At 36.4% G+C, this 23,679-nt stretch overlaps 5 protein-coding genes across 5 annotated transcripts; 2 read left to right on the forward strand and 3 right to left on the reverse strand.

Annotated features, from left to right (window-relative positions):
• Positions 1-155: 155 nt before the first annotated feature.
• On the reverse strand, positions 156-11,115 carry LOC140665985 (alpha-2-macroglobulin-like protein 1). The gene is made up of 25 exons (XM_072892651.1): positions 10,860-11,115; positions 10,308-10,486; positions 9,117-9,358; positions 8,688-8,804; positions 8,432-8,598; positions 8,238-8,346; positions 7,840-8,073; positions 7,400-7,642; positions 6,871-7,202; positions 6,310-6,665; positions 5,857-6,002; positions 5,652-5,781; positions 5,326-5,479; positions 5,030-5,258; positions 4,657-4,862; positions 4,008-4,357; positions 3,691-3,935; positions 3,373-3,624; positions 2,904-3,290; positions 2,537-2,771; positions 2,073-2,245; positions 1,816-1,999; positions 1,389-1,736; positions 943-1,167; positions 156-818 (listed from the first exon to the last, which is right to left on the reverse strand). Exons 1-25 carry the CDS (start codon positions 10,934-10,936, stop codon positions 607-609), a joined length of 5,532 nt encoding a protein of 1,843 aa, XP_072748752.1. The 5' UTR covers positions 10,937-11,115; the 3' UTR covers positions 156-606.
• A 1,094-nt stretch (positions 11,116-12,209) lies between these two features.
• Positions 12,210-15,535, forward strand: Ikkepsilon (I-kappaB kinase epsilon). The gene is made up of 4 exons (XM_072892658.1): positions 12,210-13,131; positions 13,215-14,394; positions 14,656-14,857; positions 15,000-15,535. Exons 1-4 carry the CDS (start codon positions 12,708-12,710, stop codon positions 15,432-15,434), a joined length of 2,241 nt encoding a protein of 746 aa, XP_072748759.1. The 5' UTR covers positions 12,210-12,707; the 3' UTR covers positions 15,435-15,535.
• A 133-nt stretch (positions 15,536-15,668) lies between these two features.
• Positions 15,669-18,715, reverse strand: LOC140665989 (protein VAC14 homolog). The gene is made up of 7 exons (XM_072892659.1): positions 18,503-18,715; positions 18,055-18,436; positions 17,411-17,993; positions 16,625-17,208; positions 16,359-16,477; positions 16,187-16,266; positions 15,669-16,127 (listed from the first exon to the last, which is right to left on the reverse strand). The coding sequence occupies exons 1-7, from the start codon at positions 18,604-18,606 to the stop codon at positions 15,814-15,816; spliced, it is 2,166 nt and encodes a 721-aa protein (XP_072748760.1). The 5' UTR covers positions 18,607-18,715; the 3' UTR covers positions 15,669-15,813.
• A 231-nt stretch (positions 18,716-18,946) lies between these two features.
• Noc3 (Nucleolar complex protein 3) lies at positions 18,947-22,644 on the reverse strand. The gene is made up of 10 exons (XM_072892657.1): positions 22,487-22,644; positions 21,923-22,194; positions 21,550-21,844; positions 21,173-21,461; positions 20,745-21,079; positions 20,216-20,586; positions 19,978-20,142; positions 19,525-19,879; positions 19,343-19,440; positions 18,947-19,202 (listed from the first exon to the last, which is right to left on the reverse strand). The coding sequence occupies exons 1-10, from the start codon at positions 22,490-22,492 to the stop codon at positions 18,986-18,988; spliced, it is 2,403 nt and encodes an 800-aa protein (XP_072748758.1). The 5' UTR covers positions 22,493-22,644; the 3' UTR covers positions 18,947-18,985.
• Positions 22,645-22,702: 58 nt separating this feature from the next.
• On the forward strand, positions 22,703-23,544 carry Emc5 (ER membrane protein complex subunit 5). The gene is made up of 3 exons (XM_072892673.1): positions 22,703-22,863; positions 23,082-23,134; positions 23,301-23,544. Exons 1-3 carry the CDS (start codon positions 22,782-22,784, stop codon positions 23,490-23,492), a joined length of 327 nt encoding a protein of 108 aa, XP_072748774.1. The 5' UTR covers positions 22,703-22,781; the 3' UTR covers positions 23,493-23,544.
• Positions 23,545-23,679: the final 135 nt, after the last annotated feature.

The raw sequence follows: 23,679 nt of genomic DNA on the forward strand, positions 1-23,679 counted from the left end.
TAAAAAAGGAACATAATCCGAGATTCGAAATATTCTCATTTCTCTTTGTATGTATATTAATTTTTTTACTTTTATCTTGGAAATGTTCAAATCAGATTGAAATTGATGAAATCGGGAATTGAAGGTACATGAATATATTTTATGATATATAATAATATATTAAATTACTCAATTATTATTGTCATTTATCGCTGTACTTTATTTACAGTTTATTTAACTCATTATTTATAATTATGAATTACGATAATGACTTTCGCTGTAAAAAGTGGCTGTATAAAAACGCTTTATTTTATCAGATACTCTTAATTTATCACTTATAATATATTCTACATTTTAACATAAAGTTTGCGATGTAGAGATGTTCGTAGAAAATCCTGTATAAAAAAATTGCCGTCGAATTATATACAAGATGTCTTGGATCAAATTATAAAAAAATTTTTTGCTCAACTCAAGTTCACTTTGGATAAATTCTTTTGAATTTTAATACAAATATGCACATTTTCAATTTTTACGTCTTGAACCGTCTTAAATTCTTATCTTTGTGATGAACACAATGCATTTAACGTTAATTTTGCTTGTAGATTCTCGGCGAAACACTGGCGAAGATCAGCCAGCCGTAGGAAGATTAAGAGATGTATTATCGTCTCGAGTAGTGCACATTTCTCGAGCGTTTACTAACTCTTCCGGGAGACCACTGTATGATTGTAATCCGTATATAGAAACTCGTTCATCTAAGACCACGCGAACGCGTGAATTATCATGCGAACGTGTAGCAAACTCGCTGTCCCTAGAGTGCATTAACAATGCTAGACTTCCAGCTAAAATACAATTAGAATTATTAGTAATCGTATGATAATATTTTAATAATAATGGTGTACATATAATGTTCTTAAGTATAGTCTTATTCTTAATTCTATTATTTATTTACTCTTAATTACTTACGGTTATCTAAAGGCGAACAGGAACAATTAGGGCTCAAGACAAATTCGATCGTAGAACGTAAACGTTTAATCTCGTGCAACGGTTGTATATCTAACAGAAGTCTCGCTTTTCGTAACCGTCTGATCGCAGCTTTCACGACGCTACTAGCCGAGCAGTAAATCTCATTGATGTTCGATGGCAATTCATCGGCGCATATTGGGCAAGATTCGTTCGAATCAAGAGGTGCTAAAATTAAAAAAAAAACTACTTGATCTGATATCTCATTCGCTCGCTTGATTTTGAGACAAGGTAATTTTCCAAAGTGAAGATATTTTAAAAAATGGATTGAAATAAATGAGCTATAATATTATCTATGGGTTTCTTGGAAAAGGCTAACAGAAATCGTCATCTTGGCTTTAGTTTTCAATCTTTCCACCTCACTTAATTAGTGTTTTAAATTTACGTACGTGATGTTTGCGATTGCGTATTGCTCAAATCCATGTCTATTTTCTCAATGGATTGATTAGCCATATTCGATAGCAAATCGTCAAAATGTGCGATATCAGGCTTCACGGAAACTGGTACAGGTCCTTCGATACCATCAGGAGTTGCTAATTCGTGTTCGACCACGACGAAGAGCGGATTTCCATCGAAATTTGCCGGAAAGGGATCTTGGCTGTGTCCATTGAAAGACGAAAACGATGCCTCCATATCTTCGAGATCTACGTTGGGCGGTCCGAGTCTGTCGAATACGGGATTCAGATTGATATCTGGTTCGTCCGGTGTTTGACCGCTTCCAATTTCCCCTCGTGGTACTATATAAGAGGAGTCATGAGAATAATTTATCTGTCTAAAAAAATTATACTATCGTTCTTGTATCTGGATACAAATTACCTATTTGCTCTACGGTTCCATTTTGAACGTCCGGAATTTCGGGCTCTTTTTTGATGGTCTCGTCTTTTTTTGTGTTCTTCGCGATATCCTTATCCAATGTCTCTACTTCCACCGGCACCGGATTAGGTATCTCCACTTCTTCGATCGGAGTGGCACTACTGCAGGTCGGTGCGAAGCTGTAGTTCTAAGAAGAATATAAAGTTTTTGAATTTGTTATACATTTATCGATTATGAAACATTTCTATATAAATTCTTACGCTAGATATCGTCAACTCCTGTTGGTAGTAATCATAAAGTTTCACATTTGCCGGCTCGAGTCGGTCGACAACATTTTCTCTAGTTACCATAAACGATATACAGGTTTTCTGATTAATTAGCTTATCAAAGTAAATGGTAACGATGTCGCGATCCTCTTCGAAACGTTTCACCTCTGTAAACATTCGCATGTTGGCGATAAATCGATAAGTCAGCAATAAGTTTCATTTAATGTATCAATAATTGTGACACATTCTATTAATATTTTTTTTTATGAAGTTTGATCGCGTATTATAAAATAAAATAATTACGACTTATTAATAAAAAAAGGAGTTCTAAAATAAACTACTTTTTTTAGATTTTTTATCAACTTGGAGTAAAGAAAAGTTTTCTCTTGAAAAAGATTGTGATGTTCAATTTATAATGTCACAATTATTTCGATTGATTTTAATGTATTTTTTTGTACTTGTGGCTGGATCTTCCAAGAGAGAATGAAGACTCATGCGATCCGGAACGTATCCGCTTATCATGCCGATCTCTAGTACTGCCATGTTACTTTCCCCATCTGCCATTTTGTATCGCGTGCAAATTGTAATTTTTTGCATCGAGCATTCGTCCATCCACGTCGCGGAAGCGGCATTAACTGAGAGATCAAAAGCTTCGGAGCCGGTCGCATGCGCAACGTTGTACTTCATATTGCTCTAAAAATAGGATTTAACATTATTATAGCAGTTGCATTTTTAACAGATTATTATTTCTTCGTTTATATAAATTTTCGATTAATGTGCAACAAACATTTGATCCATAAAATGTAAAAATGTGTATCTATATACCTGTACTAAGACGCAGCCTTCACCCTCAGCGAAGATTTCGACTATCGTGGGTAACACGGGTAGCCGAATCTGAGTGAGGACCATACGATTGTCGTTATGCATTCTGTACAACTGCTCCACTTCGTTGCCAGTCACCAGCATCGAGAGATCGGTGTTATCGTTTGACATCGCAGCGGCATATTTTGTGAGCGCTTCTAGACCGAGTACGGTGTCTTGCGTGGACCTGAAACCGCCCTCTGCGTTTCGTTGCTTTGACATCCAACGGACCGCCTTCAGTGCTTCGACCATATTCGTTTCGCCGCCTAATTTTACCAACGATAGCACGGCGTACGCTGTCATTTCGATGCTCAGTCCTAGCGAGGGTTTATCCTCCCACCAAAGTAGATCCTAATAAAGCAAGATTTCATTATGATTATACGATCTGAACTTTATGTAGAATCATTTCATTTAATAAATTTAATTTTCATACATTGTTCCGGGTCGCACGTTCCATCAATAGTTTCATGCTGTTGTTCGCTTTCGGATGTTCCAACAACGTCAAAGCGTAGGTGGACACAGCTGCTGTATACGTCGTACCGCCGCCGTTCTCCATTCCTTTTTCAAGACAATGTAGCGCGTTATTGATGAGTGTGGCTGTTAATGGTACGCCCGATTCCAAGAGAGAAATCAGTATGTACGCCGTTAATGCCGAAGAAGAACTGTCGTCGTCTTGCAAACCGCCCTGAGAACACAAGAGTTTACAAGAGTGTTTTTTACTCTTTGAACGCAGAAAGATCGAACGTCATACCTTCATGTCTTTGTGAAATACCCTGCCGATCACGGGGAAGCATCCATTCTCCAATTGTTTTTTCAGTATCCATTTTACGGAAATTTTCAGATCTCGTTCGTCGATGTGAATTATATTCTTTGCCTGAGCAAAGGATTTTATTACAAATGCGGTGAGCCAAATCGAGCTACCGTCTTCTGTGACGTTTGGACCAAACGCGGAATACGAACCATCCGGGTGTCTGTATATCAGCTCGCGCTGGTAACCTGTATTTTGAAAATCAAAATTTATTCAATGTACAATCATGCGAATTTTATAAGATAAAAATTGATTTGTACCTTTTTCCATATTCTTGACTGCTTTCGCTCTCAGCTCTGGATTCTCAATTCCAGTTGCATCCAGATAACCGATCACGTGTATGTTGGGTACAAAGAGAATCATGTTTTGTTCACCGCAGCCCATCGGCAAACGAACGAGATTGTCCAAATTTTCGAGGGCTGGACCCAAGATATCTCCTATCATAGACACATATCCTCTCGCGCTTTCGGGCACTAAATCATCAGGTAAATCGAGATACCAAGTAATGGTGGAGTCGTCGCTAAAATCTTTCGGACAGATAAACGCTGATTTGGTTGTTTCTACGGGAAAGCCTTCCGGTAACACGAGTATGGGCTTTACAATCACGTCCCTGAAGAAATATATGATTGCTAAATATTAGATGATAATTTGATTAATCAAAACTATGTTAAACAAAATCATGTATTTTCTTCTTTATTTCAATAAAATATTTTTTATGTTTAAGTGAGCCAAAGTTTCATTTTGTCAAATTCACATTCTTGTATTTGAATAAAATATTAGAAATTATATATTATACATATATAAATACTTTTCTTATACACTCTTGCAGCCATTCATTTGTGTACTTATAATTATGTTGTGCATTTAAATGTATTAAGAAGAAGCTTTTGCTCAAAATGATCTATTTACCGTGTATACAGAAGTACCTCCGGACCACACGGTTCGGCATAATCCGAGTCAACTGAAGCGGAAACCGTGATGTTAACGTCACCGAGAACTCGTGGTCTGAGAATATATTCATGCACGACACTGTCTCGCGGTTTCACGCAGAATGATGCGACCGCGTGCGACAGATGCAAGTCGAGTCCCGTTGCGTCTTCCAACTTGATTTTTACCTGCAAAATTCAATCGAGATCAGTTCGATCAGTCGTAATAATTTTTTTTTATTTTATGTCTCACAATTTTCATCAATATTTTAACAATAATAATTCTATAAAGATTTTGTATCAATATTACATGCCGCGAAATCGATGCGAAGAAGAGTATTAGCTTAAGAACTTACCGGTAAACTATGTTGCATGTAATTAAACAAGGATACTTTCATATGCAACATTTCTCCTCGTTTCACACTATATGGTAAGCTATAATCGAGGAAGAACGGTTGAAATCCTGTGATGGTTGTCGGCGGTGCTATTCCGAGACCGTGCGTAGATGAAATACACGTGGTGTACCCGACCCAATCAGTGATGGTATGAGGCAGAGTACGTTCTATCGTCACTTTGCCCTCTTTTCTGTAAAAAGAAGAAAAATGTCAAATAGGCATTGCATATCTAGTAAGTTGAAAATTTTTATACATACCCAGTCGGTACCAGTTCCCACAGCCATGTTTCAGGAAAATAAGATCTAAGAGTCGCAGGTTGATCGGGTACTTGATCCACGTATGCCTGTTCAGGGCCTTCGTTCAATAATGGATACGCCATTGGCAATGTCTTTGCAGCCATTTTAAACATTCCTATCAAGATAATAGTATATTAGTGATGTTAAATATAATTAGAATAAAAGGAAGATTGGAACAAATTTCGATCGATTACTTTCATAATGGAGTTCATTATGATTATCGAAACAAATCATACATGCGTGGGGAGTTCTATTTTTTTCTTTATTATGTGATTAAAAAAATATACCAGCTTCCGATTCCAGAACTGAAGATGATCGGAGGAAAAAATTGGTACTCCTGAATCTGTTCATCCTGTGAAGTTGAGGACAAGGCCGCGTCTCGAGTATTAAATCGCTCATCACGACAGCTCCGAAATCCTGAAATATCAGGAAAAATTCAATGAATATATATAATTATCTTGCTCGCACAATCTTAAAATTATATATGCTTACATCGAACGCTTGTATAGCATCTACATAATTCGTGAATCCACTGTACGATCCTGGTGGTAGCACCATGTTCCGTTTCCTTCTATGTCCCCACAAAGGTATTGGTAAATGATCAATTTCCTCGGTATTCGTCTCTTGTTGCGTCGTCACTATGAGAAATTTATGCGTCGGGTTAATCACACAAATAATTTTATATTACGCGATAACTTTACATTTTAATCGAATGATGCAGGCTTTTACAATTGTAAAATAGAAGATCATTGATACATAGAAAATCAGTCTCGAATATTATATCAAGAGAATAACTATCAAAAATATATATCGACTTCAATAACGATCTTGAATAGCGTCCTTGGATAATATACAAATTAAAAGATTTAATGAAAAAGACATATTAGAACAGAAAGAGATGCACGGTTATATTTGATTACTCAATATTGCCAACACCTTGTGTACCTTTGCATTGAGTCCAAATGGGTCGCAGTTCTGGCTCGATATAGAATCTCTTCAGCTGCTCGAACGTCTGATCAGCGTCGATCAAATTCGCTTTAGATCCTACCAAGAAGCGAGTTGACTTGTCGACCGCCGAGATGCCGCAGAGAGACCAGGGGGCGGCCTCCACGTGATACTGAGTGGTCGTTCCCGGAGTTTGAGCGTCGGTGTGCCAAGCTGACTTCACCTTATTCTCGAAGCAGTGTCCTACTTTGATGGAATATGTAGTAGCGACGATCTCACCGTCCGGACGAACATAGTAGAGCAATAATTCAGAGACAGGCGCCATGGATGGAGTGATCTTGACGCTGAGAGGGAATCTTGAAAGATAAGAAATCTGCTGTGATATCCATGTATGACCATCTAATTTGCACATGTAAAATATATTTATAAGATTTAGCAGTTTCATTAAAAGATAATAATGCAATTCTATCTACAAGATAGTTCACCATGTTGAAAAATCTATGAAAATATGTTCGCAGAACATATCCTTGGGATAGTGTTTCATTCCGAGTGTGAGATTACCTGTGAACGATGGTGTCTTGATTGGTCTTATTTCCCGGTGTCTCAACAGCGCCGAATAGATTCCGGAATTCCGAGTAATTCAAGACTGTGTCTCTCGTCGGTCGATGTTTCACGTGGCCGTATATCAACAAGTCGCCCTTGGAGTTGATCGAATAATGGAAGGAAATGGATTCGTTAGTTTTACTTTTCGCCGGTACGGTATACATAACGTTGAACGAATACTTTTCACCACAGACGATCGGTTGATAGCCTCGGGCTACTGCCAAGTAGCTGTCCGATGGCGAATACCAAGGATTTACGACGATGTGCGCTGACGGTTGATCCATGAAAACCTAATTTACAATAGATTGTAAGCGCGCGCAAGGGCACATTAAATTATTTAAAAATTATCTCGATTAATATTGGAATAAATCCACAAATATTATCGAAAAATAAAGCGTTAAAAATCATTTAACATTTTATATATTATAGAAAGGGCCCTGGAAAATTTGCGACCCTTTATTTCGAAATGCACAATAGTTCGACATACTCGCCAACGCGTGTCCGGTGAATAGTATTTCGTCGGATAATCGACACCAGTCGCGATGAAATTTAGCAAGACAATATTTCTGTGCGGCGGTGGTACAACAAAATCAACGAAGCCATCGGAAGAGGATGTAAAGTTGCGGCATTCGACTACGACGCGGAGCCAGTCGTCTTCACCGCGCACTCGCACGCAGAGCTGAATCTTCTCGTGTGGTGCCGGGATATCGTCATGCCGCGAGACACGTAGCTGTAACAGAAGTTTATCGTATATTTAAATAAGAAACATTTGGATTCATAAAGCAAGGATCAAATACTGAGATTAATTCATGTAGCGTTTCTATTGCGTGCCATTGCAAGATACAAAACTATCTCGAATTTTTGTGCAGGTCCTCTTGATACAAGTTAAAAGCAAGCTACAGTTATCGATTACTTTAGGAGGTTTACCTTTCCATGATATGGTAAACCCAATTTGAAGTACTTGGGTGTGTACGGCAGAAATTCCAGTTTTAAAGCCTGATGCACTACCACGGTTCGACTGATCGTCGTCTCTACTATCCCGGTACCAGTCTCGGTAAAGTTGGCTATGAGAACGATATTATTCGGCGCCACTTTCCATTGAGCCAGTCCAAGCACTGCACCTGATAGTACAAACTCAGTACAACCGTCCGACGAGTCCAACTGTAACGATCGACTGGTTGTAAAAACTCGTCACAAAGTATCAAATTTAGTATAGAATATTTTTGTTTAGTATCTAATACATGAATGTGTGAGGAATCGTTTTATCTCGCAATGAGAAAAAAATTTAACGTTAGTTGATCAATAATTAAATAACAGCTACTGACCTCCGTTTCATAATGTATTTCTGGGAGATTGGGTTTTCGTCTCCATATCGGTATTTGAGGCGTTGATTTTAAAAGTAGTCTACCCTTGACCGGTTTACCATAGCTGTATCTATAACATCACAACGAAAAAGAAATAATTTCATGCTACAAATACAGCTTACAATTAGATTTATTTTATTACAACGAGCACTCACTTTGCGCATATGTTCCACGTAACGTTCTCCGCATCCGCGAGGATATATCCCGGTGAGGTCACAGTCACCTGGAATCTCGGAAGAACGTATTTCTTCACTTCGAATACAGTTGTGTGGATCAATTGCGGTTGCGATCTTGTCTTTTCTACTTTAATTTTCCAGGCACCCTGTAACATGTGAAAAGTATAGAAAAATTGTCCTTTAAATCAATCCTGCCTTAGAATCTATCCTTTCGCTTCTTCAATCCTCGTCTTACCGGACTTGGTTCCGGAGAAAGAGCGAACTTTAATTGAGTCATTCCGTTCTCGGTACTGACGTTGGTCCATTGCGCTACTCGTACCTCGGATGGATTTTCAATCCATACTTTTGGTATCTGGGAACATGAATTATTATTTGTTATTATTAAATGACAGAATTTTCCTTTCCAATTTCTATTATTTCGCATCAATTATTATATGTTACACTAAGGGCGCGTTCGGGGAGACACTATTAACGCTAACAGTGTCATTCTATCTTTGTCACTCATTAAAAGTTGAACAAAGATAGAACGACGCTATTAGCGCTAATAGCGTCTCCCCGAACGCGCCTTAATTATACGGATAAATTTTCAAATATTTTACTATTATACAAAAAGACAATCAATTATTTTAATATTATTCCGTCTTTATAATAGCTAGCGACAAACCGTTTTCTTCCACGGCTTCAAATCGTGCTTGAGCATAAGAATTCTAATGTTCACATCTTGTCCAGGTTTGTAGACCGGCTTGTCCGTCTCTACAAATGTGATGAGAGAATCGTGTTCAATGTAGACCTTTTTCTCCGTTTCCACGACGTAATCGGGATGTTTGTCAAATTTTATGTTTAATCGCAATCGTCCGTTGAAGTATCTTGTAAAAGGTACTGCCAACTCCAGACATGTTTCCAGTCCTATAAACAAACGAACATTGCATCTATATATATCTCGGAAATAATAAATTTTGCCAAAAAAAAGATGCTTATTTTTTGGAAAAAAAACCGATTTATATCTATATAGAATTTCCTACATTATTAGATGAAGTCATATATATTACTTATATCATGTCTTTGTTTCCCTAATTTGTAATTTATTTCCCCAAGTTTACTAATCCGTATTTTTAGAGATTCATCGAGATAAATCTTTCCGACAACTGCGTAATAAATGTAAATAAAGATAAACTCGAAGCTCTCTCTCGATCGAACAGTATACTTGTTGTCACCCCGCATAACAATACAGATGGGTTTCCCATGTGTGATTCCGGGCGATTAGTTATTTCCCCTGCGAAGAGAGAGACTCTCATTTAGCTCCCCCGCAGGAAGCGGCGACAATTTCAATTTACGATTTGTTTAAAGCGTCCGATCTCTCGAGCCGCGAGGGAAGAAGGAGGAAAGACCGGGACGCGATAGTCCAAAAGCGTAGCAGGACCATCCTCGATTTGGAGGGAACGAAATGTCCGATAAAAAATTCCTTGCGCGACCGTGAATTTATCGCTTCTCCGTCCTTTAAGAATCTCTTATTGTTAGTATGCTGGACTTCCAACGATATAGCATTTCCTTTTGCCATTTCATTTTACATTTCACGTCCCTGAATCCGCGAACGTATCCACGAGGTACTTTCACGATTATACGTTATCGCGTCGCGTGCGCGATAACACGCTCCAACGCGCGAAAGTAGACATAAAAAAATAGATTATAAGTCCGAAAATATCACATCAAACGCGAAGATCAAAATAAAAAGTTATAAGAAGCGATTCTCTCGATTGTTATCCTCTCTGAAAATAAATTTGAAATTTGACAAGAAACGATGATCTTCGTGCATGTCGATCGATCAGAGAATCAGGAAAGAAAAACTTGCGCTTGCCTGTTTCCACAACGCCACTCGTTCTAGCCAGCACCTCCTCGTCTTCCGTGCTCGCACCTGAAGACGGAGACAGCAGCTCCAGAAGAACGTACGCCGGTGGTTCGAGATTGTGCAAGGATAAACAACCGCTTTCGGTTTCGCCGGCAAGGAATCTCTTTGGTGCGGTAAACACGTATCCTCTAAAGAAAGAAAGCTCTCGATTAGAGATGAATCAAAAGCATAATAAAACACTACAATTCTTAGAGAAAAAAAATTTTGGATTTTAGAGAAATATTAATTTCTTTACAATCTGCAATAATTGAACGCATTTCTGTCGATTAAAATTCCGTTAAATAAAAGACACTGTCTTTAAGCGTTGTATACTCGAGTTTATCACGAAAAAAAATCAACGCGATTGTTATTGAACTAGCAAGCATTATAAGCGCTTCTTTTTAGTCGCGATAAGCAGAAAGATCCGGACAGAACTACTCTCAATATCCGTTGACATTCATGGAAAATAAAATAATATAAAACATAATAAAAATAAAATAAAATAATGTCCCTTTTTTTTACCGATTAGCACTCGTGCCGCCCTCGCAGAATTGAAGGCACACGTAGAACAGGCACGAGAGTATAATTAGCTTATCCATCGTCTCGCAGATGATTAGCACGTGCTCTCGTGATTTCAAAAATGATTTTAACTGATCGCCGCGAGCATATTAGCGCACTCCGAGATTTTCCTTCTCTTCTTCTTTCTCTCACTTATCACGTGGCACCACGGGAATAACAACCGACAGAGAGGTTGCGGGCCGACTGAAAGCGCGATATTCGTACCGGCTACTCTTATTTATTAACCCCTTGGATTCGCTCAAAAAGGAAGGAGAGAGGGTTACGCGGGGCGCGGATTCAATCGCGAGAACTGCGTCACGTCGATCGTGCGACGCTCGCAGTATCCTTTTCTGCGTCGTCGTCTTGAATTGGTTTCCTGGAATTGTTTGTTGACGAATACACATCGCGAGAAATATTATTTTACGCTTCTCGTAATCTTTTTTCCATTTTTAACAATTTTTCCGCTTTTTACAGACGCTGTAAAAGTCAGTCGGATTTTTCCTCCGGAAATTGTCCCTTTCTCTCCAGCTCTCGAGGATGTCACTAAGAATAAACATTAATCAAATTAAACTAAAAATATAAATAAATATGTCCCTCAGAAACTACATAGAGATATATAATGTATTTCAATGATATCTAAAAAATTCTCACCATGATCTGAGACGTCTAATCGACGAATAATTATTAGTCATTTTTGTAATTAATTGACAGCTTCCAGGGACAATATGCAAAGGTATACCTTGAGAATATATCCAAATGTAAAATTGCATCTTCTATTCTTGAATATGAAATACGTTTGACAAATGTACTTATAGAATATGTATTTATGGATTTTCCTACAAATATTATTCTAAATTTTTCCAATGATTCAACAGCTCTCGTAATTGCGATAACCCTCGCGTATCATGTCGAGGAGGATGCTGAGGGTTATCGTCCGCGTGTTTGCGTGCGATCTCTCCGGTTTCTAGCTACGTTCGATCGCTGTCAAGAACCGAAAAAGGTGGAAATTCCAAAAGCGGCACATGACGCGAATGTCTCATTTTAAAAGGAAAACTCGATACCAGATAATCGGTTGTCAAGAAAAAATTGATTAATGATTTTACTTACAACTTTAAATATGTATGAATATTCTAGAAAAAAATAGAGAAATTATGAAATTGCGAGATGTGCGTCGTATGCGTTATTTAATCAAACTTCATTATCGTCATAGGGGAATTTTCAACTTTATCGACCGTCGCTTACATAGGGATCTACTTTTCCGACTCGGGTATCCGCATCGATAATTCGCGGTTACAGAAATACATCCTAACCTTATCTAAACTAAACTCGAATTATCAACGTAACCTAATTAATCGGAATCGGTCTGTCCGCTTGGTCACGCTTTCTAATCTAAACTATAGCTCGAACAAATGTCAGACAAGAGATTAATTATACTTTTACAATGAAGAAAATGTATCTTTTATCCTTGGTTGGAGGAGGAAGGAGAAAAGAAATCGCGATTGTACAAGTGTAGAAAGTACAGTTAACGACATAGATCAAAGCGAGATAAGATTTTATATATAAGTTCATCAGTTATTATTATTATTATCTTTTTTTATTTTTCTGACGTTACGAATATACGAAGAGGATTTTTACGTCATCAGTACAACAAAAACGTGCGGGTAACGCAGAATCTGTCCTATCCAGGATGACGTTACAAATGTATACATAAGAAAATTGATCGAGATGACTGATGTCAAGTAGGATAGCGAACAGTCAGCGAATATAAGCAAACAGCTGTTCGTCGATGTCAAGGAAAAGTGCGCGGACAACATGTCCTTCCTTCGTGGCTCCGCCAACTATGTCTGGTGCACTACTAGCGTGCTTGGCAAGGGTGCGACCGGCGCGGTGTTCCAGGGTGTTAACAAAAACAACGGGGAACCCGTCGCGGTCAAGACCTTCAATCAACTCAGTCACATGCGACCGCACGACGTACAGGTGAGAGAATTCGAGGTCCTTAAAAAGGTCAAACATGAGAACATCGTCAAACTATTGGCGATTGAAGAGGAGCAGGATGGCAGGGGTAAAGTGATTGTCATGGAACTCTGCACCGGTGGTAGTCTCTTCAATATCCTGGATGATCCCGAGAATACGTATGGTCTCGCGGAGAGTGAATTTTTGTTGGTATTGGAACACTTATCAGCTGGTATGAAGCACCTGCGTGACAATAATCTAGTTCACAGGGATTTGAAGCCAGGTGAGAGAGGTCGAGAGACACACTAAATTTATATATTTATATATAAAGTGTTTCATTTAAATTTTTATTCTTTTTTTGTACAGGTAATATAATGAAATTCATCGCCGACGATGGTAGTACGATATACAAGCTCACCGACTTCGGAGCCGCTCGAGAATTGCAGGAGGATCAGCAGTTCGTTTCTCTGTACGGTACCGAGGAATATCTGCATCCGGATATGTACGAGCGCGCAGTTCTACGGAAACCCGTTGGTAAAACGTTCGGTGCGACTGTCGATCTATGGTCCATAGGTGTGACTCTTTATCACGTCGCGACAGGAAACTTGCCGTTCAGACCATTCGGCGGACGTAGGAACAAGGAAACTATGTTCTACATCACAACGAAGAAGGCGTCGGGCGTGATATCTGGACTGCAAACTTCGGAAAATGGACCGATCGAGTGGAACAGGGAATTGCCTCAGACCTGTCAGTTGAGTACTGGTCTGAAAAGAATAGTGACTCCATTGCTGGCTGGCTTGCTCGAAGTGGATCAGCAAAGAATCTGGAGTTTTGATCGATTTTTCAGTGAAGTCACGGATACGCTTTGCCGAAAACCTATTCACATATTCAACATTCACCGAGCAAGTTTAATAAAAGTCTTTCTACATCCCGAAGAGAAGCTGGTTGCTCTGCAGATACACATTCAGGATCAGACTGAGATCATACCCCACGCGCAAATCCTTCTTCTTGGAGAAACGCCTCTCACAAATCTTATTGAAGAATCTACCCCGGGCAAGGGATATCCCAACACCAGTAACGACAAGCCGTTGATGCTCTTCTCGCGAGAGAACAACAATGTCGTGCTGCCGACGGAGACCGAGCTGCCAAAATTTCCTGTCTTCGCAAATCTCGTTTCCGTAGAGAACGATGCGAGCCAGGCTAAAGTCGCATGCTCCGTAGGCCATGTCTGTAAACGTAGAATCGACAAATTGGCATTGTGCAGTAAATTATCACGAGATGCCATAGAGGCATTCACTGGACTCTTGTCTACTGAACTCACTCGAGTATTGGGAAAGTGTCATCACTCGAAGGAATTTACAAAAGCAGTGGAAGATACTATATTAGCGATTGAAAGGAACGAGACTTTCGCTAGGCATGTCTTTCGAAAGTTCGGAGATGGCGGTCAAACTACGGTGGAAGTGAAAAATTGGCGGAAAGAGTTAGATGTGAAGAGCAAAGAGCTTACCACCGAACTGACTCCAGCGATAGTGCAGCTTCATCAAAGGTAAATTATTTCAAATGACATTTCAAACATATTTGTTACATCCAAGAAATCTGACTGAATAGAAAAAAGATGACTTTTTATGCATTTAATTTCATTGAAAAAAATCGATTATCCTTGTTTACAAATATTTATTTTTTTATTCCGATATTCCAACGATTCATGGATTATGATATGTATATAAATGCGATTAAGTTTAATGGAAAGTACAATGAAAAAAAAAGAAATATAATTAGTATAAATATTAATTATAAAAAATTGCAGATATGTCAAGGAAGGCAGTTTACGTGGAGAATGGGATAATAGTACTCGCGGCTTGTGGTGTCCGTGGTCGACGAAAGCGAGTCAGAGGGCAGCGACATTAGTCGATCGTTTAAGAGACGGGTGGCAACACTTGCTGAGAGACAGAGCTACTCGTAGCCTTACTTACAACGACGAACAGTTTCATGTTCTGGAACGTATAAAGGTATACAATATGTCAAATTTCCTAATCTATTAGTGTAGTGATATTAGATGACAGAGTCAAAAAGGAGAGGACAGAAATCGCGCGAATAATTCCTTGCAATTGTCAATTGATTGAAACACTAATCTTCCTCGGTCACAAACAGGTCACGGAAACAGGACGTCGATTGAAAGCGCTTCTCGAGACGGAATGTATACCGGCTATGACGCAGAGATCCGAGTGCGTCGCCGATTGGTACAAAATGGCACAAACGGTGTTCCTGCAAACTCAGATATTAGACAAGGACATAGACGGTTACGAGCACACGTTAGAATCGTTCTCTTATCGTTTATCGCAGGAAAGCAAAGAGCGTAACGAGAATCTTTTGCACTCGTTGGACAGGCTGCCCGGAAAATTGAAAACAGTCGAAAAAACGAATGTACCGGCACAGGAGAGCACCAAGAAATGGCGCAATATCTGCGATACGCAAGAACAAATTGCAGTGCTCCTTTATGAAAATGGTCTGCTCATAGATCAGCTTGACAATTTGTCAGTGATTGATAGAGTGGAAGATATAGGTGATTCGCAATATGAACTTTAATACGTGCAATTTTGTCATTTCTCTATCAATCATCCAACAATATGCTTATGAGATGAAGACTGAAAATTAGAGTATATGTATTAACAGATTCCAAGATATATGTGTGTATACGGGATTAGTGTTGTGTAGATTTAAAGACTAAATGGAGATGAGGTTCGCATTTTTTATTCGAACGAATAAATGACTATTTTAATTTAAGATCAACATATGATCGTTTATTTTCAACGAATCCAACGATTGCATTTTAATAAATAATAATTATATCTTCATAACAAAGCCAAACATAGGCGAGTGTGTAATAATTTTACGTCATTATGTAGTAAAAAATTAGTATTTAAACGTATTTGTTTATATATTACGTTTATATACGTACGAATATTCACATGTCTATATGACTAGTATTTCTCTCGACTAAAGAGTTCAGTCTTTGTTTGCGCTTTTGCTCCTTATGCTGTTCTTGAACAATATGGAAATGTTTCAATAGTTCACTAAAATCAAACGGGCAATAAGGATCCGTTTTCTTCTGTGATTTTTCGCTTTTATTAGGTATCGGTTTCGTAGCGGGAGGTATCGCCGCTAAACGACGTTGTAAAGTAGCGTAAGCTTCGCTCTGTGGTAAAATCATGAGCAAACCGTACAATGCGTATATCAAAGCATCATTCTTCTCCCATTCCAACAGTTGCAACCTCAGATCTTAAACGAGAAAAAATATATAAAGTATACATTTTATAACAGTATTATCGCATACTTACAAGTAAATATCGGTGATTCTATTAGCTGCACTAGTTTGTCTATTTCTGTTAGAAACTCCACTGTAACTTCTATATTTTCGCTGACACATAAAAATGTTGTGTTAAGGTTTTAAAGAGAGATCATTGAATAATAAAAAACTAATTGAATGAAAGAGAATAGAATAAAGGATACAAAGATCTAATAATATTGCAAGCATGTCGATAATGTTGAGACAGAAGACACAGGGCCACTGTTGCAACTGGATTGTGACACCAGGACACGTACAGACATTCGAATAAAGCGCAACTATCCTAAAAATATTAATATTTCAAAGAATTGTATTTTTATAAAATTGTATTTATACAAAAAAACATTAAACAGATATAAAATGGAAAATTCATATTTAACAGTTCAATAAAGTTTTGTAAAAAAGTTGACTGGTAATATGAGAAACTTACTGGAGAATCTAAATGCCTAAGTTTGTTGCGCAAATCGAATAGTTCGGAACTGGTTAACAAGATAACATTCAAGGTTTGTATCATTGTACTAGCAAAACTTAAATTCTGTTCTTCCAATAGAATCTTCGCCAATGTTTTGTATATATCTTCTGCGCTCAAAAGGACACATAGTTCTCTTATAATAAAAGCACCTCTTTCTTCCAATAAATGTCTATCGGTTGAGAAGAGTCTCAATAAATTGACTATAAACTTGGTGAAGTACTTATTCTGTACTTTTGCATCAGGATCAGTCGTCACCGCCTCTGGAGATTTCGAACTGATAATTTCGGCCATTACTACTAGAGTCTGTTGCACTACCTCATCCGACGTATCACTTAAGGATTTCATTAATATCGGAAACAAGTCCTCGATATGATTAAACATTTTATGTGGAATGTTTATGAACAAATGGTGTATCCATTTTAAAACCGCGACCTTGGTTTGAACCGACAGGTACAATAAATGCTTTGTAAGTACTTCTACGACACTGGCAAGATCTAAACTTTCAGCCAAGGAACAATTTTCTGCAAAATTCTGTATTGTATCTGAAAGTAGAAAGCAGAGAGAATTCTATTACGATCGCATAAAACATAGACTAAGGTTGTGTGGGCTTCCTGAAGCAATTTAAATTACTTTTAATTTTAAATAATCTTTGTAGCAATTCAAAACACTCGCCAATGATTTGAAATATTGCTATTTGATCTGTTGTAACCAAATCGTAAGCGATATAATTAAAGTACAATTTACCGTTTTTCTCTCTTGTAGAAGATACATTGTCTTTCTCCTTCTTACTTGTAATCTCTGTATTTTCCATAATTATTAACTTCATTAAATTCGCATTTACTTGCGTTGCTGTTTCTTTAGTACTCTTCCGTGTATCACCATCATAGGCCAAGCATGGTAAAACCGCCACGAGAATGCCAGACATGTACGGAAGCATAAGAGGACCGGACAAATGTACGAACTCCTTTATCCACGTGATGGCGGTCAACTGAAGTAGCTCGTCGTTACTCTGAGCGTGTGTAATTAATATATTTATCATCGCTGGAAAATCCACTCGATCGGGATTGGCTTTTATGCTACGTAAGAATTCACCGAGAACCGTATCCGTGACCTTCTTGATCTCCGGTGTTGGGTCCTCCAATATTCTGAACAGTCCATCGAGTATCTCAGGCAAAAATATAATAAAGTCCATATTGGGTACTGCATCTAGCACAGACACCCATGATATTACAAATTGTCTGCCGAATGGATTTTTCGTGTAGATACGTTCTCGCAATAGAGGCATAAATCCCACTAAGTCAAAAAGACCGCTCTCTGTCACGATATCCTGAAACAATGTATAAAATGTAGAATAACTTATTTATGGTATAAAGTTGCTAATCAATTACCTTCATCAGTCTATCGAGCAACTCGGTAGCGTTCTTTATATTCTGCTCGGAATCGCAGGCCAATTTACTAAGAGCAGCAAAAATGTCCGTAAACTGAGGCAGCACCGCCCCTCTTGCCACTTTGACCACGTTGTACAGGCTCTCGCAGGCATAGTATCTGACTCTCAGATCGGCGTCGCAGAAACATGCCAGGATCGGATGGATCAGATCCTCTATGTACTGACCCGTATCCTTCCCGAGACCGACGGCGATCGCTGCGAGACCGATCAAGCCGCCCTTGCGTGTATGTGGATTCTGTGAGGTGGCGAAATCTTGCCCGAGGACCTTCAGCAATCTCTTGATCTGCACAGTGTTATTGTGAGCGGCGAATTCCTTCACCATCCTATTGAGAAATTATTCGTCAAACGATATATGATAATATATAAGTAAATGTATATGATAACCTTACTTTTCTATCTCCACAGCAGCTGGTTTTCGCTTCTCGTACAATTTGTCATTCAGGGAACGAACGCACGCCGCACTCAAGGGCGCGTAATCCCTTTCGGACATCATTTTCGATGATTTATTCCAATGTCTGTTTCCAGAATTTGTTGACGTCGTGAGTAACGTCAAAACATGTCAAAACATCAAACTTGACATGTGTGCGAGACTACGTTCCGAAATCTCTTTGCAAAATAGAGTGACGTTTGATCGACCAATCAGGATAAAGAAATATTCTTTATCCTGATTGGTCAGTTGAACGCTATTCTTTGACGAGTAAGTTTTTGAACGCAATTGCAAGTGATAAGTAACAGAGGCAGATTCAAATATTAAAAATGAACTATCGATCGCGTATTAAAATTGAATTTTTAATCATTCTCTCTTATAAGTATTTTTAGCAAAATTTTTCATCAATGTATTTGTATTTTTTTATACACATTTTTTTTATATTTCATGAATTATTTTTACAAGCTTTATAAAAGTCTACATGTCCGTCTGCAAATAGATTGTCAATATCGAAAGTATTAAGGTATTCTTCGAGTTTAGAACTCTTGATGTATCTATGATGTATCGATGATGTTTTAGCAATAATCTTCTCTGGAATAGGTATAGTTGGCTTGAATGCTACACCAGCAGGGTCATATTCTGTGTAAAGCTCTTCCGGTGTTCTAAAATTAATAAAATAAACATTATAGAAGGAAGACAAAAATATAAATTTTAAACTTAACTAACTTTTTCATTATTATTTTATGATAAAATCATGATTTTCTACATCTACGGGTTGTTAATCAAAATTGGTTTAACTCACAATTTTGCAATTTCAACAGCTAAACTGCCCTCGCCACTCGTAGGCACCACATGCGCTATATTTTTAGCGAGCTGTCGTACTATACTATGATAGTGACGCTGTAACAATACATTATCATACCATATGTTTCATTAAATCTTTTTCAACAAACTTAAAGAAATATCATATCAAAGATGATATACCTGTAGAGCAATAAGTTCATACAATGCAGTACAATGTGCATTACAATGGTCAGGTTCTTCGATTTCGATTTGATAATGACCATCTCCGATGCAGTCAGTATCTAATAAAATGTGTGCTGCTTTTCCAAATTGCATGACTTGCTTTATAATACCAAGAGTCGCCAGCGTTGCATTATGTTGTAATTGCAAAGCTAGCACACTTATTTTCTTCACGAAAGCTATCAGACGCGTCTGCGAAATTCTTTTCCGCTGATGAATGAGGATCTGCATCAATGTCTTTAGTACAATCTCAGTTTCCGCATGCGTCCTCCCGCAATGAACTTTCAATATATTTTTATATAAATGCACATAGAATCTACACAAAAAATACACATGTAGAGAATATAGTCTCTTATAAAGTTGTACTTACTCTACAAAAATATAATATAAAGTAGCACATTGAATTATACAAACTTGTATGGATCGATATTTAGTGCTGCACCCTGACCGGATAATATTGTAAATATACATTGAATACAGTGTAATTGTTGTCTCAAACCTAAGTAATCTTCTTCTATTAATTTATCTATAACGCTTACTAAATCCTGATAAAACTCTATATTAATACAATGCGCAAATCTGAAATGTATACGTAAAATGTAAAAGGTAGGAATAAAAAATACAAACTAATATAATAAATAAAATGTCTTACTTGGCTAGTCCTTCAAGACACACAGATAATACTTTGCTATTGGGAGCTTGTTTTAGAACTCTAAAATATATTGTAAATATTATGCTTGTAATTTCAGTAAGAATTTTGGATTTCATCTGTTTATTTTCTTCAGCCTTTGTCTCGAGCAATTCTTGCTCTACTTGTTCTAGTTTTTTGCTTTTTTTTCTTTCTCGTCTACTTAACGCGAGAATTCTTTGCTTATGAGACATGAGTTTTTTTTGCTTCGTTTCCTCTTCTTTTTCCTTGTCTAAGTCGACATCTTTTATGCGAAGAGATAATAACACTGTTATGACTTCAGGATGCACAGAATGTTTTCTTGATTTGATGTACTGATTTAATTTTCGAACTATCTGAAATTTTATTAACATAAATAAATGTCCTAATAATTCATTAATATTCTTATTAGCGTCTTAAAATATACAATTACACACACACACACACACACACACACACACACATACATATATATATGTGTGTGTGTGTATTTTTATTAGTATAATATACTTACTGTGAGGGATAATTGACCGCGTTTATCATCTTTGAATATTTGAGAAATGCATTGAGCCACTTTCTCTCTTACATTGCTCTGTTTGTTATCCAAGAAAGGAAGAATATAATTAACTATATTAACAGAAAAATTGAAGTATGAATGGGCTGTGAGAAGCTCACACATACACGATATAGCTATTTCTCCCAATTGCATTTCTCGTTCGTTTACTGGTCGCTTGTCCCCTTTTTTTTTTCTCAAAATCTTAGATATCTTTTCAAGTCTCTTTAAATAGTTTTTGTAATTACTCAACAATGTAGCTTCATAGTTTTGCAATGCTAGAGTGTCCTTTTTCACTAAAACCACAAATAAAATTGATTAGAAATTATTAAGTAACTTCTTATAATTTTGTTACGAAATTAATGTTATATACATATATAAATACATACACTTTACTCCTTCTTGAGAAATCTGCAGGAGACTGTAAGATGGTAGCAAATCTTTAAAAACTTCTAAAAGGGAAACCATTGCTAGTTTTCTGACAGTAATATAAACTTCTGAAGCTTTTTCATCCATCATGTCTAGCAGTATTTTGAAATTTCCAGATTTGAGTTGTGGATTTTCTAGAATACCACTTGAAAGTACACCTATCTTGAAACGTTTAGATCTCAATAATTCTTCGCGACATGCCAAAAGTTCAATAGTAGAAACTGGTTTATCAGTTTCTTGTAAATCATTCTGCAAATTTTCAATAAAATAATATATTTTATGTGTAAGATTTTTTAAATATATTTTCTTTTTGGATTAAATTTTTTTTTGTTCTTACATATGTATTTATGTCCATTTCTATGTCACTATTTTCCTGTTGATTATTTTCTTCATTTTCTTTTTGATTATTATCATCTGCAGCTTGATCTTCTTCCTCATTTGTAATTTCATTATCTTCTTCCATAATACATTTTTTCACAAGACCATTCTGTGTTTTTATAGGAAGCATCATGCGAACCGATTTCCCAGCTGTCTCTTCCATAATTTTAGAAACATTATTCTCATATAATTCTTCTAATGCATGATCATCTTCTGTTTTTCTTTTTTTATTTTTATTTTGAACTTTGTCTGATCTACAAAAAATCCAGAACAATTAATAATGTAATCTACAAAAAAATATCCTATTTTCTTAAAGTTATATATAACCATACTCTGTTAAACGAATTTTTTTCAGTAAATTGTAAGATTTGTTTGATATAGCTTTTTCCAGAAATTTTAAGTCATCTTCTTCAACCATATTCATCAAATCTTCTCCATGATCACTTTCTTCTTCCTCTACTACTTCTGGGCATGATGGTATAGATTTCTGAGGTTGTTTCTTTGGAGGTTTATGCCGTCGAGTCTTAAGTTTCCCTTGTTTTGAAAGCTTTGTCTTTATCTGATTATTCCTTTTAACTTTACTGATTTTTGATTTTTTTAATTTCTGTAAAATAAATGTATTTATATTGAGTAAAACTTTTAATTTTTTATTATAAATTTAGATGAAAACAGAGTTACAAATTTGTAGTTCACTGAAAATTATTATAAAAATAATAAAAATTTGTAAAAAAATATATAGTTTTAAGTCTAGAAATTAAAAGTTGATTATAAATTATTATTGATAATGATGTGATTTTCTTAAAATAAAATGTTATATACTTGTAAATTTGTAAGAGGTTAGTATTAATAATATTCTTTAAATTAAAATAACATATTTAAAAATTATTAATTCTTACCCCCATATTTGTAGCGGAATAAAATAATTTTTTTAAATTAAATTAGGCTCAAATTTATATACACAGTTCTACAATAATAAAAAAAATTGCAAATTACAATCGCAAACTATAGTAAACTGAAATAAATGCACCCACGTGTGTTGCGCCGATCATATGTACATAGGTTTTTTTATCTAGGGTGACAGAGCAGTGCAATCCTGCTTGGGGATAACTATGAAATATAATCGATAATCGTTATGTAGTGTCGTATACCTGCAAAACATTTCATATGTGATCTGTGATATTATTCTTCAACATGTCTGCTACAGCTGTGCATAAGTTTATAACTTTTATAGGAACTATTTCTATATTACATGCGGCTTATTCTGCCGCACAACGTGAGAATTTGCTTTTGTTTCTTCCAGTTTTCTTTCGATAGTTGCATTCCTTTTTAGGTTAAATTAACATTACAGAAAAATTATAAATTTGTTTCTGTTTTAATTGTTTTTTTTTCTGTATTTATAATGACATTAGTATGTAACTTTCGAGAGAGAAGAACAAAAAGAATAAAACGTAATTAAAACAAGTATATATTATAATCAAACTTTGTTTACAGATCGGTCCTATTTACGAATCACTGAACAGGAATTTACTACTTTACCAATTGATGTAAGTTACAATATTTGATATTACTGCTTGCTTCTTATGTAAGAAACTAAAAATTATTAATTATTGTAAGGTAATTATAGGTAATTTGATAAACATAATACAAAAGTATTTTTGTATGAAATAATATGTATTATTATCATATAATGTTATTTTACTATTGTTACAGATTTTAATTCAAGGTATAGTCAGTTTATTTATCGTCATGTATGGTGTTATGTATATTGCTGGTGATTTTAAAGAAATTCGGGCAGTTGTTGATTTGGAGAATAAATCATGGGAAACACTGCGAAATTTACCATCCTTTCAAGTATTTAATCATCGTGGGAGATCTCTTTCACCAGCGTACATCCCAGAATAAAATAATTTCTTTATATTAAATTATTGAAAAATATAATGAATATATAGATTTATTTGTTGTATTGTTTGTTGAATCACATTCTTTTAGTTTTCTCAACTAAAATTTATGAAAATTTATCAATATTAATTCTACTCAATATATTAAAATAATTTTTTAAAAGGACTTAATTTAAAAAGTAAATAAAAGA

This window comes from Anoplolepis gracilipes, chromosome 5 (genome assembly GCF_047496725.1).
Source record: "Anoplolepis gracilipes chromosome 5, ASM4749672v1, whole genome shotgun sequence".
NCBI lineage: Eukaryota > Metazoa > Arthropoda > Insecta > Hymenoptera > Formicidae > Anoplolepis > Anoplolepis gracilipes.

Bases quoted from the DNA above. Each gene is read 5' to 3' on its own strand.
- LOC140665985 (XM_072892651.1), bottom strand. From the start codon at position 10,936: ATGGATAAGCTAATTATACTCTCGTGCCTGTTCTACGTGTGCCTTCAA. The intron at 8,599-8,687 runs GTAAGACGAGGA...CACATGTTACAG, and splicing joins TTTCTCCGGAACCAAGTCCG to GGTGCCTGGAAAATTAAAGT. The intron at 7,203-7,399 runs GTATGTCGAACT...ATTGTAAATTAG, and splicing joins CACCGGACACGCGTTGGCGA to GTTTTCATGGATCAACCGTC.
- Ikkepsilon (XM_072892658.1), top strand. From the start codon at position 12,708: ATGTCCTTCCTTCGTGGCTCCGCCAACTATGTCTGGTGCACTACTAGC. The intron at 14,395-14,655 runs GTAAATTATTTC...AAAAAATTGCAG, and splicing joins ATAGTGCAGCTTCATCAAAG to ATATGTCAAGGAAGGCAGTT. The intron at 14,858-14,999 runs GTATACAATATG...GGTCACAAACAG, and splicing joins ATGTTCTGGAACGTATAAAG to GTCACGGAAACAGGACGTCG.
- LOC140665989 (XM_072892659.1), bottom strand. From the start codon at position 18,606: ATGATGTCCGAAAGGGATTACGCGCCCTTGAGTGCGGCGTGCGTTCGT. The intron at 17,994-18,054 runs GTAATTGATTAG...ACATTGTTTCAG, and splicing joins TGCTCGATAGACTGATGAAG to GATATCGTGACAGAGAGCGG. The intron at 17,209-17,410 runs GTAAATTGTACT...TTCTACTTTCAG, and splicing joins TTCTACAAGAGAGAAAAACG to ATACAATACAGAATTTTGCA.
- Noc3 (XM_072892657.1), bottom strand. The intron at 20,143-20,215 runs GTAAGACATTTT...TATACATTTCAG, and splicing joins TGTCTTGAAGGACTAGCCAA to ATTTGCGCATTGTATTAATA. The intron at 19,880-19,977 runs GTTTGTATAATT...TTTTTTGTGTAG, and splicing joins CTAAATATCGATCCATACAA to ATTCTATGTGCATTTATATA.
- Emc5 (XM_072892673.1), top strand. From the start codon at position 22,782: ATGTCTGCTACAGCTGTGCATAAGTTTATAACTTTTATAGGAACTATT. The intron at 22,864-23,081 runs GTGAGAATTTGC...CTTTGTTTACAG, and splicing joins GGCTTATTCTGCCGCACAAC to ATCGGTCCTATTTACGAATC. The intron at 23,135-23,300 runs GTAAGTTACAAT...CTATTGTTACAG, and splicing joins TTACTACTTTACCAATTGAT to ATTTTAATTCAAGGTATAGT.